At 42.9% G+C, this 18,377-nt stretch overlaps 1 protein-coding gene across 4 annotated transcripts in view; it reads left to right on the forward strand.

Annotated features, from left to right (window-relative positions):
* The window catches only part of LOC122552872 (echinoderm microtubule-associated protein-like 6), a 525,254-nt gene that overhangs the window by 463,861 nt on the left and 43,016 nt on the right, over positions 1–18,377 (forward strand). For all 4 annotated transcript variants that reach the window (XM_043695963.1, XM_043695964.1, XM_043695965.1 and 1 more), the window contains one exon: positions 11,520–11,692. In XM_043695963.1, the coding sequence (XP_043551898.1) occupies positions 11,520–11,692 (173 nt within the window). The remainder of the gene's footprint in view (positions 1–11,519; positions 11,693–18,377) is intronic.

Raw genomic sequence — 18,377 nt, forward strand, 5'->3', positions numbered from 1 at the left:
TACTCCTGCCTCATGCAAATTGTCCTCCCCGTCTTATTCCTGCATTTGTCCTCATATTGTTGCAGCAAACCTTTCAACTGCGTTCTTTGCTCCTGAGACAGATAGTTTCCTAACCCATCCCACTCCTTAAGGACTTCCTCATTGTTTAACATATTTTGAGGCACATGAAACTCCACAACATCTGGCTTTGATTCCTCACTCTACAGGGCAGTGACTGACACCTGTTTCTCCAGTTTCTTCTCTATTATAATAACATTTTACCATATTCATATGACATACGTGATACAGTTTTTTTCCTATCCACCATCTTTACCAGATCGTTTACCTGACTCAACTTTTTATCAGTTTGATAGGGATTACTATACCTGGCTTTGAAGGGATCTCTTACCACTGGTGACCATACTAATATGTCATCCCCACAGTAAAATGTCTGAATTTCTGAGTTTTTATCTGCCACCTGCTTCATTCAATGCTGTGTCCTTTTCAGGTGCTGTTTAGCTAACTCACCTACCTGATTTAATCTCTCCTTCACCTCCAATACATAATTCAATTGTGAGATCTCAAACTTTGGTTCTGTCAATTTTTCTTTAATTAATTTCAAAGGGCCTCTCACTTCATTTCCGAATATTAACTCGAAGGGAGTAAACTGAGTAGATTTGTTTGGGGCATCTCTAATGACAAATAATACAAATGGGATACCTTTGGGTAATCCTGACAGTATGCTGTCAACATTATCTTCAGGGTCTGATGCCACCTTTCCAGAGCTCCCTGGATTTCAGGATGATACACATTTGATTCAAAGTGCTGTATACCTAAGCTATCCATGACTTCCTTAAACAGCTGAGCAGTAAAATTAGACCCTTGGTCTGACTGAATCTCTCTGGGTAGCCCATACCACACAAAGAAAGTTACTAACTCCTCTACCACCCTTTTTGCCGTAATGCTTCATAATAGAATTGCCTCTGGAAATCTGGTAGACATATCCATTATAGTTAGCAAGTACTGGTTCCCACTTTTAGTTTTCGAGAGGGTATCTACCCCATCAATCATAACCTGCGTGAAAGGCTCTTTGAATGTGAGAATTGGCAACAGAAGTGCTGGTTTTATTACTGCCTGTGTCTTACCTACCATTTGACATGTACAGCAAAAGTTAACCACATCCTTGTACTTTCCAGGCCAATAGAAATGTTTTTGTACCTTAACCTGAGTCTTCCGTACACCTAGGTGACATCCTATTAGTAGTTAATTTGCCAGTATTGTTTCCTGTCTATATGCTACCGGCAACACAATCTGGTGCACTTCTGTCCATTTCTGCTCTGCACTAACCTGCCATGGTCTCCATTTTTGTCTTAGGATTCTGTCTTTAAAATAATAACCCTCAAGAATATTCTCGGTTTCCTTTTCTAAGTATGCATCAACATATATATCTTTTATTGTCTGATATTTCTGTTGTAAATTCATTAGCCTTTCAGGGCTAGACATTTCTGCCTGACCCTCTGTCTGTTCAGGTTTTTCCTACACCATTTCATCAAATAGGGTGTCCGCTAACTGAACCTCAACTCCTTCATCTTTCTCTTTAGTTTTTGCTTCGTGCTATGACTTATGGTAATGGGATCTTGTTACTACACAGCCGGGGTAAATTTCAGGGTATTTTCCTTTTAACTCCTCAGTTCCCTAGTCTTCCTTGGGCTTTTCCAAAACCATAGGTGTCATTTCCACCTTGAAACCTGCTAAATTGATCCCAAGAACAAATTGTATTCCCGGAACTGACACTCTGTCAATCACTCCCACTGTTACTTCCTCAGTCTTGAGTTGGCACTCCAACCTGATCTTACGTAGAGGAGGTTTCTAAGTTTCTGTCCGTCTATCCCACAAATTACCATTCTCTCCAGTAACAGGGCAGTAAGAGTGCAAATACATGCATCTCTTATTATTAGAGACTGATTAGATCCTGTATCTCTCAAAATTATAACTTCTTTCCCTTCTCCCCCTGTTCTTTCTGAGTAAACTTTACCCACAGAGGTGAATTCTTTATAGAGATCAGGCACTAACTCCATACCCAGCCCCTGCCTAGACTGTGCACTCTCCTGCAGCTCCTCGACTTTTAGGAGTTCCTTTCCAACTTTCACTAATGCCACTGGCTTAGCTTCTTTTACCACATCTTTTCCTACAGTGCCTTTCTTTAATGACCAGCACTGTGACTTTATGTGTCCCACTTTACCACAGTGGAAACACCTGAGGCCTTTCATCTCCTTTCCACCCTCTTGGGTTTCTTTTTTAACCTGTGGTCAACAATTACCAGTGTTCTCTACTCTTTGTTTCGTAGTGTAGGATCTCCCCCTCTCCTAATTTCTATCCCTTAGAGGATGAAAGTCTTGCCAGAAGCAAAACTTTGCCTAATGCACTAATGTATATTCATCTGCCATCTCTGCTACTCATTTCACTTCTTGAACTTTCTGTTCATCCACACAAATTCTTATCATGTCTGGAAGTGAGTTTTTAAACTCCTTTAGCAGATTAATCTTTCTTAAAGCCTCTTAGGTCTTATCTATTTTTAAGGCCCACACCCATCTATCAAAATTACTATGTTTAATTCTTTCGAATTCAACATAAGTCTGACCTGATTCCTTCTTTACGTTTCTGAACTGCTGTTTATGTGCTTCTGGTACCAATTGATAAGCACTCTAAATAGTTTCATTGACCTCTTCATAATCTCTTGACCCCTCATCTGACAGCCTTGCAAATACTTCACTAGCTCTGCCTACAAGTTTAGCCTGAATTATAAGTCCTCTGGACACTCCTTCTGCCTACCCAATTTTTCAAATGAAATAAAGAAGGCTTTGACATCTTTCTCATCAAAATGTGGCAGTGTTTTAACATATTTGTATATATTACTTCCTTCTCTCTTCATCTCCATCCTGTTGACTTTGCTGACTGAGTCGCAACTTATGAAGTTCAAATTCTCTCCCAATTTCTCTCTTTTTTTCTCTCTCTCTTTTTCTCTCTCCCTTTCTTCTCTCTCTCCTCTATAAATTGGACATTTTTGAAGATGTCACTATTTATTTAGCCATGTACTCTATCTTTCATATTCTTCTGCACAGTAATCACTGATGCAAAATACTGGTTTAGTATGACCACAATATGACCTCCCAGCCCCTATATTCAGTACTCTGACCAGTAAAGGAAAGCATACCAAACCCCTTCTTCACTATCCTATCTACCTGCGACTCCATTTTCGAGGAGCTATGAACCTGCGCTCCAAGGTCTCTTTGTTCAGCAACACTCCCCAGGACCGTACCATTAAGTGTATAAGTCCTGCTAAGATTTGCTTTCCCAAAATGCAGCACCTCACCTTTATCCAAATTAAGCTCCATCTACCACTTCTCAGCCCATTGGCCCATCTGATCAAGATCTCATTGTAATCCGAGGTAACTTTCTTCACTGTCCACTTCACCTCCAATTTTGGTGTCATCTGCAAACTTACTAAGTATACCTCAAATGATTTGGATGCAAACATAAATATAAATGTTGAAAGGTAGTGTACCCAGCACCGATCCTTGTGGCACTCCACCACTTTCTAGTCTGAAAAACAACCCTCCACCACCACTCTCTTCTACCTTTGAGCCAGTTCTGTATCCAAATGGCTAGTTCTCCCTATGATCTAACCTTGCTAACCAATCTCCCATGTGGAACCTTGTTGAATGCCTCACTGAAGTCCATATAGATCATGTCCACCACTCTGCCCTCATCAATCCTCTTTGTTACTTCTTCAAAAACCCTCAACCAAGTTAGTGAGACATGATTTCCCACGCACAAAGCCATGTTGACTATCCCTAATCAGTCCTTGCATTTCCAAATACATGCACATCCTGTCCCTCAAGATTCTCTCCAACAACGTGCCCACCACCAATGTCAGGCTCACTGGTCTACAGTTCCCTAGCTTGTCCTTACCACCTTTCTTAAACACTGGTACCACATTAGCCAACCTCCAGTCTTCCGGCACTTAACCTGTGACTATCGATGATACAAATATCTCAGCAAGGGGCCCAACAATCACTTTCTAAGCTTCCCACAAAGTTCTCGGGTACACCTGATCAGGTCCTGGTGAGTTATCCACTTTTATGCGTTTGAAGACCTCCAGCACTTCCTCCTCTGTAAACGGACATTTTTCAAGATGTCACCATCTATTTCTTCCATGTCCTTTTCCACAGTAAGCACTGTTTAGTATCTCCCCCATCTCATGTGGTTCCACACAAAAGCCACCTTGCTGATCTTTGAGGGGCCCTATTCTCTCCATAGTTATCCTTTTGTCCTTAATGTATTTGTAAAAACCCTTTGAATTCTCTTTAACTCTATTTGCCAAAGCTACCTCATGTCCCCTTTTGCCCTCCTGATTTCTCTTTTAAGTATACTCCTACTGCCTAAGAATTCACTTGATCTATCCTGTCTATACCTGACATATGCTTCTTTCTTTTTCTTAACCAAACCCCTCAATTTCTTTAGTCATCCAGCATTCCCTACACCTACCAGCCTTTCCTTTACCCTAACAGGAATATACTTTCTCTAGACTCTCGTTATCTCATTTCTGAAGGCTTCCCATTTTCCAGCCGTCCCTTTGGACAGCTGGAACTGACAACCGGAAGCGGCAGAGACAAACCACTATAAATACCGGAGGAAACATCACAGAAGCGCTTCACAGGAGGCTCCCAGGCACTGAGGATGTCACCTAGACAGGGGACGAAACGTCTGCAACACAAATTCCCAGCTCGGTGAACAGAACCACAACAGTTTAAATCCTCCCGAGTAGCTCTAGCAAATCTTCCTGTCAGTATATTAGTCCCCTTCCAATTCAGGTGCAATCTGTCTTCTTGTACAGGTCACTTGTACCTGAGGAGCGATTCCAATGATCCAGAAATGTGAATCCTTCTCCCAAACGCCAGCTCCTCAGCCATGCATTCATCTGTTCTATCCTCCTATTCCTATCCTCACTAGCTCACAGCATTGGGAGTAATCCAGATATTATTCCTCTCGAGGATCTCCTTTTTAAATTCCTGCCTAACTCTCTATATTCTCCCTTCAGAATCTCATTATTTTGCCTTCCTATGTCATTGGTTCCAATGTATACAATGACCTCCTACTGGTCCCCCTTCCCTCTTAAGAACATTCTGCACCCTCTCTAAGACATCCTTGATCCTGGCACCAGGGAGGCAACACACCATTCTGATTTTTCGCTGCTGGCCACAGAAACGTCGATCTGTGCCTCGGACTAGATTCCCTAACACAATTGATCTCTTGGAATCTGATGTATCCTTCATTGCATTAGAGCCAGTCTCGATACCAGAAACTTGGCTGTTCATGCGACATCTCCTTACAAATTTATTATTCAATTTCCCACTAACTATTGAGGAGTCCATAGTACAATCCCAATGAGGTGACCATCCATTTCTTATTTCTCAGTTACACCCAAATAACTTACCTGGGCGTATTCCCAGGAAAACCCTCCTGATGTACAGCCAAAATGTTATCTCTAATCAAAAACGCCAGTTCCCCTCTTCTCTTGCCCCTCTTTTGATCCTTTCTCCAGAATCTATACCCTGGAACATTAAGCTACCAGTCCTGTCCATCCCTGAGCCACATCTCTGTAATTGCTATGATATCCCAGTCCCATATTCTTAACCATGCCCTGGGTTCATCGTGTTTACCTGTTAGGCCTCTTGCATTGAAATAAATGCAGTTCAATTTAGCAGTCCTACCTCATTCTCTACTTACTTCCAACCTACTCTGTCAATTTGACTGACTCCTTTTCCCATCTGTACGAGTCTCAGACTGATCTCTTTGCTTATTATCTCCCCGAGTCCCAATGCCTACCCCCTGCCCTTTAGTAGTTTAAATCATCTGAGCAGCTCTTGCAAATCTCCCTGCCAGTATATTAGTCCCCTTCCAGTTCAAGTGCAATCTGTCCTTCATATACAGGTCACTTCTACCCCAGAAGACGTTCCAATGACCCAAAATTGTGAACCTTTGTCCTCTACACCAGCTCCTCAGCCACGGATTCATCTGCTCTATTCTCCTATTCCTATCCTCACTACCTCGTGGCACTGGAAGTAACCCAGATATTACTAACATCGAGGACTTACTTTTTAAATTCCAGGCTGATTTTATATATTCTCTCCTCAGAATCTTGTCCCTTACTGTTCCTGTGACTTAGTTCCAATGTGTACAATGACTTCCTGCTGGTCTCACTCTCCTTTGAGAATATTTTTCACTATCTCCAAGATATGTGGCAGGGGGCTGGGAACCAGAAGAGAAGACAAGTAGACAGCGAGGTGGAATCTGGACACTGTAAGAGTCATGAAGTTAGCATTAATAAGGGGAGGAGGAGGCAGAACGCAAAAGAACTGGTAGCCTAAAGTGCATCTACTTTAATGCAAGGTGTATAGTATGTAGGCAAATGAACTTAGGGCTTGGATTGGTGCCTGGGAGTATGACGTTACTGCAATCACAGAGACCTTGGTTGAAGGAAGGGCATGATTGGCAACTAAATGTTCCAGGATATAGATGCTTCAGACGGGACAGGGAGGGAAGTAAAAGTGGGGGTGGAGTTGCATTGCTGGTCAGGGATGATATCACGGTTGTGCTAAAGGTGGACACTATGGAGGGCGTGGGTAGTGAGGCATTATGGATGGAGCTGAGAAATAAGAAGGGTGCAGTTACATTGTTGGGGCTGTATTACAGGCCTCCCAACAGTGAGCGTGAGGTTGAAGAATAAATAGGTAAACAGATTATGAAAGATGTAGAAGCAATAGGGGAGTGGTGATGGACAATTTTAATTTTCCCAACATTGACGTCAGAGGTCTGGATGAGGTAGAATTTGTAAGAAGAGTCCAAGAGAGTTTTCAAGAGCAGCATGTCAATAGTCAGACGAGGGAAGGGCCATATTGGACCTGGTACTGGGGAACAAGCCAGGACAAGTGGTAGAAGTTGCGGTGGGGAATTTCTTTGGGAACAGTGACCACAATTCTGTAAATTTTAGAATACTCATTGACAAAGATGAGAGTGGTCCTAAGGGAAGAGTACTAAACTGGGCCAAAACCAATTATATCAAAATTAGGCAGGAGCTGGGAAATATGGATTGGCACAGCTATTTGAAGGGAAGTCCACATTTGATATGTGGGACGCTTTCAAAGATAGGTTAAAGATGTTGCAGGATAGGCATGTCCCATTGAAGGCAAAAGATAGGAAAGGCAAGATTCGTGAACTGTGGATAACAGGAGAAATTGTACGACTAGCCAAGAGGAAAAGGGAAGCGTACATAAGGTCCAGGCAGCTAAGAACAGAACGGGCCCTGGAGAAATATTGAAAGATTAGGACCAGTCTTAAATGAGGAATCAAGTGAGCTAAAAGGGGTCAGGAAATAGCTTTAGCGAGCAGAATTAAGGAGAATCCCAAAGCATTTTATTCTTATATAAGAAGCAAGCGGGTGACTAGAGAAAGGATTGGTCCACTAAAGGATAATAAAGGAAGGCTGGGTGCTGAACCTTAGAGAATGGGTAAATTCTAAATGATTACTTTGCATCAGTGTTCACTGAGGAGAGGAACATGATGAATGTTGAGATTAGAGATAGAAGTTTGATTAGTCTGGATCATGTTGACATAAGTAGGCAAGATGTGTTGGGGTAGGCTAGAGGTTAGTAAGGTGTACAAATCCCCAGGACTGGATGGGATCTATCCCAGGTTGCTGAGGGAGGTGAGAGAGGAAATAGCTGGGGCCCTGACAGATATCTTTGTGGCATCCTTAAACACAGGTGAGGTGCCGGAGGACTGGAAGGTTGCTCATGTTGTCCTCCTGTACAAGAAGGGTAACTACAGACCAGTGAGCCTGACGTCAGTGGTGGGAACGTTGCTGGAGAAAGTACTGAGGGATAGGATCTATTTATATTTAGAAATGAATGGGCTTATCAATGATAGGCAACACAGTTTTGTGTGGGGGGAGATCGTGCCTTACCAACTTAATAGAGTTCTTTGAGGAAGTGACCAAGTTGATAGAGGAAGGAAGGGCTGTTGATGTCATATACATGGACTTTAGTAAGGCATTTGATAAGGTTCCCCATGGTAAACTAATAGAGAAAGTGAAGTCACATGGTGTGCAAAGTTTTCTAGCTAGGTGGATAAAGAACTGGTTGATGAACAGGAGACAGAGTAGTAGTTGAAGGGAGTTTCTTGAAATGGAGAAAGGTGACCAGTGGTGTTCCACAGGGATCGGTCCTGGGGCCACTGTTCTTTGTAATATACATAAATGATTTGGAAAAGGGCACTGTTGGTATCATCAGCAAGTTTGCAGATGACACAAAGATTGGTGGAGTAGCAGAAAGCATAAGGGAGTGTCAAAGAATACAGGAGGATATAGATAGACTGGAGAGTTGGGCAGAAAAGTGGCAGATGGAGTTAAATCCAGACAAATGTGAGAAGATGCATTTAGGCTCTAATTCTAGAGCGAATTATACTGTAAAAGGAAGCGCCTTGGGAAAAGTTGATGAGCAGAGAGATCTGGGAGTGCAGGTCCATTGTACCCAGAAGGTTGCTGCACAGGTGGATAGAGTGTTCAAGAAGGAATATGGTATGCTTGCCTTCACCAGACGCGTATTGAGTATAAGAGCTGGCAGATAATGTTAAAATTGTACAAGACATTGGTTCAGCCGCATTTAGAATACTGTGTATGGTTCTGGTCGCCACATTACCAAAAGGATGTGGACGCTTTGGAGAAGGTGCAGAGAAGGTTTACAAAGATGTTCCCTGGTATGGAATGTACTAGCTATGAAGAGAGATTGAAGAGATGTTGAGTAGGTTAGGTTTGTTTTCATTAGAAAAAAGGAGATTGAGGGGGAACCTGATCGAAGGTTACAAAATCATGAAGGGTATAGACAGGTAGATAGAGATAAGCTTTTTCCCAGGTTGAAGGATTCAGTAACAAGAGGTCATGCATTCAAGGTGAGAGGTGAAAAGTTTAAGGGGGATACACGCGGCAAGTACTTTACACAGAGAGTGGTGGGTGTCTGGAACGCGTTGCCAACAGAGGTGGTAGAGGCAGGCATTTAAGATGCGTCTGGACAGATGTATGCGTAGGTGGGGAACAGAGGGATACAGATGCTTAGGAATTGAGCAATTGGTTTAAACAGTAGATTTGGATCGGCTCAGGCTTGCAGGGCCAAAGGGCCTGTTCCTGTGCTGTAAGTTTTCTTTATTCTTTTCTCTTTATATCTTTGACCCTGGCTCCAGGGAAGCAACACACCATTCTGATTTCTCACCATTGGCACAGAATTGTCTTCCTGTGTCTCTGACTAGAGAGTCCCCTATCACAATCAATCACTTGGAACCTGGCATACCCCTCATTACTTTAGAACCAGTCTCGATACCAGAAACCCGGCTGTCAGTGCTACATTTTCCTGAGAATCCATCACCCCCAACATTTTCAAAATAGCATACTTGTTTGAGAAGGGAATAGCCACAGGAGACTCCTGCACTACCTCCCTTCTTCTCCTAACTTTCCTGGAGGTCACCCCGCTACATGACTGTATCTTCGGTTTATCTCCCTTCTGCAACTGCCATTTATCACACCCCCAGTTCCTGTAAATTCCTCATTGTCTCTGACTGCCGCTCCAACCGATCCATGCAATCCAATAGGATTCGCAACGAAACATACTTCCTGCAGACATAATCATCAGTAACATGGAAACTCTCCCTGACTACATCCGACAGAAAGAGCATAATACTCTACTGAAGGCCATCTTTGCACCTTAATAAACTACAGACCCAAAAAATAGCACAGTTTAATTGCTCCAGGCTAGCTTAGTACCTGTGTTTTTGTATTAAAATTTTAATCAAGAGACAGAACTCAATAACAACACATTTTTTGTTTAAAACCCACTGTACTCACTATTGTAGATTTACAAAATAAAAACATTAAAGTTAACTTTCAAAAGCAACTTGGCTGTTCCCCTGCTGAGAGTCCCCACACATGGTGACTTAATGGTTAGTTCTGCCTCACAGCACCAGAGACCCAGATTCAATTCCAGCCTCAGGTGACTGTGTAGAGTTTGTACATTCTCCTTGTGTCTGCGTGGGTTTCCTCCAGGAGATCCAGTTTCTTCACACAGTCCAAAGATGTGCAGTTTAGGTGAATTGGCCATACTAAACTGCCCATAGTGTTCAGAGATGTGTAAGTTAGGAGCATTAGTCATGGGAAATGTAGAGTAATAGGGCAGGGAAATAGATCTGGGTAGGATACTGATCGGAGGGACAGTGTGGACTTGTTGGGCCAAATAGCCTGTTTCCACACTGCAGGAATTCTATGAAAACACAGGTTTCTCCAAGATCAGCTGTGAATTTTGCTGTTTGTTAATTTTCAAAGAACAAAGTGATGTCCAAAGATTCAAACGGGTGGCACAGTGGTTAGCATTGCTGCCTTACAGCTCCAGGGACCCGGATTCAATTCCTGCCTCGGGCGACTGTCTGTGTGAAGTTTGCACAGTCTCCCAGTGTCTGTGTGGGTTTCCTCCGGGTGCTCCAGTTTCCTCCCACAATCCAAAGATGTGCCGGTCAGGTGAATTAGCCATGCTAAATTGCCCATAGTGTTAGGTGCATTAGTCGGGGTAAATATAGGGGAGTGGGTCTGGGTGGGTTGCTCTTCGGAGGGTCAGTGTGGACTTGTTGGGCCAAAGGGCCTGTTTCCATACTGTAGGGAATCTAATCTAATCTTGAAACTAGGCAGCAGCTGTGCAGGTTACTACTGCTTTCTTTTTCTGTTTGAATCACTGCCCATGTGGTCACTGCCTTTCTTTGTCTTCCTTCTTTTGAAGTGCAGTTGTTTTGATTTTTTTTCCCCCAAAGTTCCAAAATAATGCAGCACTTTTTAAACAATAATTACTACTCCTGGATGCAAGGAAATCAGCTCCAATGCTGAAAATACCTCAAAAAAAGAACAGCTCTTACAGTCACAATTTTTTCCTATCCTCTTTAAGGTCTCCTTGAGCCTTGCATTAAATTCATGTAGCTTCCTGTAGTCAACCAGCAAAAAACAGGTTCAACAAAAGAGCACCATATATGGCTAGCAGAGCTAACCATTGAGCCACCATTGTGGGAGCTCACAGCAGGGGAGCAGCCAAGCTGCTTTTGAAAGTTAACCTTAATGTTTTTCTTTTGTACATCTACAATAATGAATACAGTGGTTTTTTTTAGAAAAATGTATGTTGTTATTGAGTTCTGATCTTTACTCTGATTTTCTCGTCTTCTTAACCAAACAGCTGAGATAGGGCAACTTAACATGTTAGATAACCGAGATAATCTATTTGGAATTCCAATGTCCTGCATCAGAATGTCTCGATATTATTATCCTTTAATCATCAGAATCTGATCCAGATTAGAAAATTCAAACAATAATTGTGTAAATCTAAGCATGATATATGAGCTTTGTTATGTTTTAAACTATTTTAAATTATGCTCCTGACTTTTCCCCAATATAGAAATTGCTAAACAAAGTGAACCTTGGCTATGGTGCAAAATGTGCTGCTTACAGCCCTGATGGAGAAATGGTTGCAATTGGAATGAAGAATGGAGAATTCATTATACTGCTGGTTAATTCTCTGAAAGTGTGGGGCAAAAAACGTGACCGGAGTGCTGCCATCAACGATACCAGGTATAACGTGCTGTTTTTGGTCTCAGTAAACTGCCACAGTAGGTTGTAACATCCAGGCTGTGTAAATCATCTACTGGTCAGGATGGATTAAACAGAAGCTGATTGCCCAAACAGTTACACTTCCACTTCTACCAAATGTGCAATCAGGAATCTCACATCATGGTTTGAGAATCACTGGAGAGCAATGGCTGCAATCTTATCCTAGAGGGAGGTCAGTAGCAAGTTGGGATCCGTTTAATTCAGTAGCAGGTTTTTGCATTTTCCTTTGCCAGACATTCAAAGAAGGTAGGGAGATGATACATGCATTTGTCAAAGGCTCTTGTTTTCATGGTAGAAATGTCTAGCTAATGGCTAGCAGTCTCTAAGTGCGTACTCTGATAGTGATATCAGAATAAATTAATGAAAATCAGCATGAGTACAGACTTAAATTCCTGTAACACCTCATCACCAGAATAGTGGCACACCATGTAAAGTACCTCTTTACTAACCTGTTGCAAAAATCTAGACAATGTTAAACATTTCAACATCTTCTTAAGGTTGTCACTATCACAGATGACAATCATTAACCAGTTAGATTCACTCTGTATGATATCAAGAAACTGCACCTTATGCAGAAAAGATTATGTCAAAATCCAACTGTAATGCAGTGCTCCAGAATTAGTTGCATCTTTAGCTACATGGTACAGCTCCAAAATGTGAAAAATTATCCAGTTATTTGCTGACCAGAAAAGGCAGGACATATCCAATCTGGTCAATTATCATCCTATCAATATGTTTCAGCCATCAAAATTGATTGAAGAGTTACTCAAAGGTACTGTAAATGAAAACAAAATCAAAGAACTGTAGATGCTGGAAGTCAGTCACAAAAGTGGAAAGGGCAGGAAAAATTCAGCAGGTCTGGCAGCACTTTCGAGAGAAATGAGAAAGTGAGGAATGCAGATGCTGGAGATGAGAGTCAAAAAGTGTCACGCTGGAAAAGCATAACAGGTCAGGCAGCATCTGAGGAGCAGGAGAGTTGACGTTTCAGGCATAACCCCTTCATCAGGAATGTGGTGGGGGGAGGGCTGAGAGGTAATAGGAGGAGGATGGGGCTGGGGGAGAGTATAGTTAGGAAGGCGATACGTAGGTGGGAAGGTTAAGGTGATAGGCCAGAGCGGAGAGTGGAGCAGATAGATGGGAAGGAAGGTGGACAGGTGAGACAAATTCAAGAGAGCAGTGCTAAGTTGGAGTGTTAGATTTGGGATAAGGTGGGGGAAAGGGAGATGAGGAAGCTGGTGAAATGGGTGTTGATGCCGTGTGGTTGGAGAGTTCCTAGGCGGAAGGTGAGGCGTTCTTCCTCCAGGTATCAGGTGGCTAGGACTTTGCAGTGGGGGAGGCCCAGGATTTACATATCCTTGGCAGAGTGGGAGGGGGGTTGAAGTGGTTGGTCACAGGGTGCTGGGGTTGTTTGGTGCATGTATCCCAGAGAGTTTCTTTGAAACGTTCCGCAAATTGGCGTCCTGTCACCCCAATGTAGAGGAGACCACATCGAGAGTAATGGACACAGCAGATGAGGTGTTGGATGTGCAGGAAAATCTCTGCCAAATGTGGAAGGATCCTTTGGAGCCTTGGATGGAGGTGAGCAGGAGGTGTGGGCATAGGTTTTACACCACTTAAGGTGGCAAGGGAAGGTGCCTGGAATGGAGGGTGGGTTAGTGGGGAGTGTGGACCTAACGAGGGAGTCGCAGAGGGAATGGTCTCTGCGGAATGCTGATAGGGGTGGGGAGGGAAATATATCTCTGGTGAGTCTGACTGTAGTTGGTGGAAATGTCGAAGGATGATGTGTTGTATCTGGAGATTAGTGGGATGGAAGATGAGGACCAGGGGCTTCTATTCTTGTTGCAATTGGAGAGGTGGGGTTCAAGGATGGAGGTACATGAAGTGGAGATGTGCTGGAGGGCATTGTTGACCACATGGGAGGGGAAATTGCATTCCTTGAAGTAGGAGGCCATCTGGGATGATCTGGAGTGGACTTGTGTCAGAAGCAGAATTGGGAGTAGGGGATAGCATTTTTACAGCAGGCTGGGGTGAGGGGGTGGGAGGAGGTGTAGTCCAGGTAGCTGTAGGAGTCGCTGGGTTTGAAGTAGATGTCCATGTTGAGTCGGTTGCCAGAAATGGAGATGGAGAGGTCCAGGAATGGGAGGGACGTGTCTGAGATGGTCCGGGTGAACTTGAAGTCAGGGTGGAAGGTGTTTGTGAAGTTGATGAACTGTTCAATCTCCTCGTGGGAGCACAAGGTAGTGCTGATACAGTCATCAATGTAGCGGAGGAAAAAGTAGGGAATAATGCCAGTGTAACTAAAGAAGATGGACTGTTCCATGTACCCACCAAAGAGACAGGCATAGCTGGGGCCCATGCAGGTTCCCATGGCTACCCCTTTGGTCTGAAGGAAGTGGGAAGATTCAGAGGAGAAGTTGTTGAGGGTGAGTACAGTTCAGCTCATCAAATTAGTGTGTCAGTGGAGGGATGCTGGTTAGGTCAGTAGCATAGGAAGAAACGGAGATTGGAAATGGAGATGGAGAGGTCTAGGAAAGGGAGGGATGGTCTGGGAGAGAAAGCAGAGTTAACATTTTGAGCCCACTGACCCTACTTCAGTTACGTTCAAAACATTATCAGAGGAAAAAACTTACCCATGCCTGGAGTCTTAACTGGCTCAAAGGAAAATAATTGTGATTTTTGAAGACCAATCATCTTGAGCCCAGGATGGTTTACTTGGATACCCAACTCCCTTTAGTTGCTTTGTCAATGACTTTCACTATTCTGACTATTGTGGAAATATTTACTGATGATTGAACAATGTTGAAAGCTATTCATAGTTCCTCAGATAATGAAGCATGCCACGCCCGATGCAAAACTTAGGCTTAGATTGAGAAATAGCAAGTAACATTTGCATGTTCTGGTCTCCTTCCTATCGGAAGGATGTTGTAAACCCTATATGTTGCCAGGGTTGGAAGATTTGAGCTATAGGGAGAGATTGAATAGGTTGGGGCTGTTTTCCCTTGAGCATCGGAGGCTGAGAGGTAATCTTAAAGGTTTATAAAATCATGAGGGGCATCGATAGTTAAGTAGACAAGGTCTTTTTCCCTGGGGTGGGGGAGTCCAGAACTAGAGGGTATTGGTTTAGGGTGAGCAGGGAAAGATATAAAAGAGACCTTAGGGGCAACTTTTTGATGCAGAGGGTGGTACATGTATGGAATGAGCTACCAGAGGAAGTGGGGAAAGCTAGTATAGTTGCAACATTTAAAAGGCATCTGGATGGGTATGTGAATAGGAAGGATTTAGAGGGATGTGGGCCAAGTGCTGGGAAGTGGGACTAGATTGGGTTGGGATATCTGGTCAACATGGACGAGTTGGACCGAAGGGTCTGTTTCCGTGCTGTGCATCTCTATGACTCTATAACACAAGTGCTATCTCCAACAAGAGGGAGCCTAATCATCTCTGCTTGACAATCAGCAGCATTACCATTGCTGAACCCCTCACCAACAGCATCCTGGGATTTACTATTGACCAGGAACTTAATTGAATCTAGCAAATAAATAGTATAGCTACAAGGGAAAGTTTGAGGTTTAGTGATCTGCAGTGAGTGACTCTCCACAGCTTCTTTAGCACCTACGAAGCATAAATCAAGGGTGTAATGAAATATATTCTACTTGCATGTTTGCATTTAACTGCAGCTATTCTCGAAGCTCAACATCAGGTTGCTTGTTTGGCACCCTGGCCACCAGTTTTAGCATCATGGTCAACTGCCAGTTATGTGAAAAACTGTTTTGCTATGCTTTCAAAGTTTCATTTGGTTACAGATTGCCCATGTGAACCATTCTGTTCCCTATCACAGCACTGCAGATAATCATGTGATATTTTATCACTTGGTACCTGTTCATGTTACACCTTTGTGCATGATGCTTCCCATCAGTTTACACATATTATTGTAGTTCATAACAATTAAATGCTCTGTAGTTGAGTATCTTTACTAGCTGTTACATGCCAGCAAATGTCAGAAGATTCTAGAACCAGGAAAGCGCCTGCTAACAGGCAAGGCAATTAAGCAAACATAAAAAATTGTGAACAATAGTTCAATCTATGCATTTCCACTGATTTGCTAGAATCTGTTCCTGGGGTTTACCTTTTTCCTGGATAAACACAAATTGCCTATGAGTGTTAGCAACATAAACCTAATTTTGATCACTGGGAACCTCGAACAGCAGCCAGGATTCCTCCTCCAGATAAATAACCAGTGAACTCCCACTGGAAATTGAGTCCATGTTGAAAGGGAAGGGACTAGGGAGTCCTAGGCCATACTCTGTTAAGGTTAACACGTAGGTTCAGCTGACAGGAAGGCAAATGCAATGTTAGCATTCATTTCAATAGGGCTGGAATACAAGAACAAAGATGTATTGCTGAGGCTGTATGAGGCTCGGGCCAGACTGCATTTGGAATATTGTGAGATTTGGGCCTGTATCTAAGAAAGGATGAGCTGGCCTTGGAGGGGTCTACAAGAGGTTGACAAGAATGATGCCAGGGATGAAGAGTTTGTCATATGAGAGCGGTTGAAGACTCTGAGTCGGTCTTCAATGGAATTTAGAAGCATGAGGGAGGATCACAGAATAGTGAGAGCGTGGATAGATTGGACATGGCCCAGGGTATAGCCTCAGAGTGAAGGGACGACCTTTCAGAACTGAGCTAAGGAGGAATTTCTTCAACCAGAAGGTGGTGAATCTGTGAATTCATTGCCACAGAAGTATCTGGAAGCCAAGTCATTGAGTGCCTTTAAGACAGAGGGAGACAGATTCTTGATTAGGTAGAGGATCAAGGGTTACTGGGAGAAGACGGGAGAATGAGGTTGAGAAACATATCAGCCATGATTGAATGGTAGAACAGACTCAGTGGGCTTAATGGACTAATTCTACTCCTAAATCCTACCATCATATGGAATCCAGAAGGGTGAAGAAAAATAAAGGATGGACTAACAAGGAACCAAGATATGGAACAAGGCTCCCAAAATGGAGGCAGAACTTGCAAGGAACCACTACTATGCTTCTCCTATTCTGTCCGAGCCCTAATACCAGCCTCAAGTCTTCAATCTCTCCCTTTCCCCAAATCTTGGACACAATGTTCAACTTTCCTATTGTCTAATTTCCCACATTCCACCTAGAACTCTATCCACTAATCTGCAGTATCTCCTCTCACCAAGTTTGTAATCGAGACCCTAAGCTTTTCTCTCTCTACCAGTGAATAAAACCCACCAACCCCCAATTCTCAATCCCCATTCCTGCTTTTCCAGCCCAACCATATTCCTCTCACCAGTCTGCATCACTCTTTCACTATCCAAGATTCCCAAGTGCTCCTCAACCAGCCGATTCCATTCTGGAGATCCAACCTGTCAGAAAGGAACTCATTACCCACCAATGTTCTATAAGCTTACGTGAGATGGTCCTTAGCAGGGGCAATACAATCCAGCAGAAGGAAATTTGCAGCAAGCAGTGACAATGTGGGTCATGGGGTGGCAGGCCTGTGGCAACAATGGGAAAGATGCAGGGTGCAGCCTATTCCCTTGACCTAGTAACCTTAATATGTTATTAAATAATACTATCATTGAAAATATTTGGATCTTGTAAGTTTAGTTATTCATAAATAGTGGTGGTAGATCTTTTAGAATGACATGATTAGTTCATCAACTAAGAATGATGGCTAATTGTTTACATGGAAACACAGCTTGGAAGGAAATTCCAACAACAGAAAAAAGATATTCCTGTCAATAGAAAATTGAAGTTTAAGGACAGAAAATGTGCATGCATAATATTGTATACTATAACAGAAGTTATTATACAATGATCCAATAAATTATAATTCTAATATTATAAATTGGTATAGTAGATTAATGTAGATTCCAGTATTATAAATGCAAGTAATCCAGGTAACAGCTGAGCAGGCCTAATAAACTGATAAAAGACAGGCTTTGTCCAGCGAACATAATAAACTGTTGCACTCAAAGACATGAGCAGAGGTGGTTGTAAAGTGGAAAAATATGATTAGTAAAGTGTTCAGTCCTTGCACTGAGATCAAGATCTTTCTTCATTCATTCACAAGATTCAGGTGGCACTGGCTAGGCTACCCCGAATTGTCCTTGTGATAATGGTGGTGACCTGGGTTTTTGAGCTGTGTTTATTCTGGAGTAGGTACGTGCATAGTGCTGTTAGGTAGGGAGTTCCAAGATTTTGATCCAGCTACAGGAACAGCGGTATATTTCCAAGTCAGAATGATGTGCAGCTGGGAGGCGAACCTGTAGGTCGTCATGTTTGTATAATACATATTTGTATCATCGATAGTCACAGGTGAGGTGCCGGAAGACTGGAGGTTGTCTAACATGGTGCCACTCTTTAAGAAGAGTAGTGAGGACAAGCCAGGGAACTATAGACCAGTGAGCCTGACATTGCTGGTGGGCAAGTTGTTGGAGAGAATCCTGAGGGACAGGATATACATGTATTTGGAAAGGCAAGGACTGATTAGGGATAGTCAACATGGTTTTGTGTGTGGGAAATCATGTCTTACAAACTTGATTGAGTTTTTTGAAGAAGTAACAAAGAGGATTGATGAGGGAAGAGTGGTAGATGTGATCTATATGGACTTCAGTAAGACATTCAACAAG

This window comes from Chiloscyllium plagiosum, chromosome 9, assembly GCF_004010195.1.
Source record: "Chiloscyllium plagiosum isolate BGI_BamShark_2017 chromosome 9, ASM401019v2, whole genome shotgun sequence".
In the NCBI taxonomy this organism is placed as follows: Eukaryota; Metazoa; Chordata; class Chondrichthyes; order Orectolobiformes; family Hemiscylliidae; genus Chiloscyllium; species Chiloscyllium plagiosum.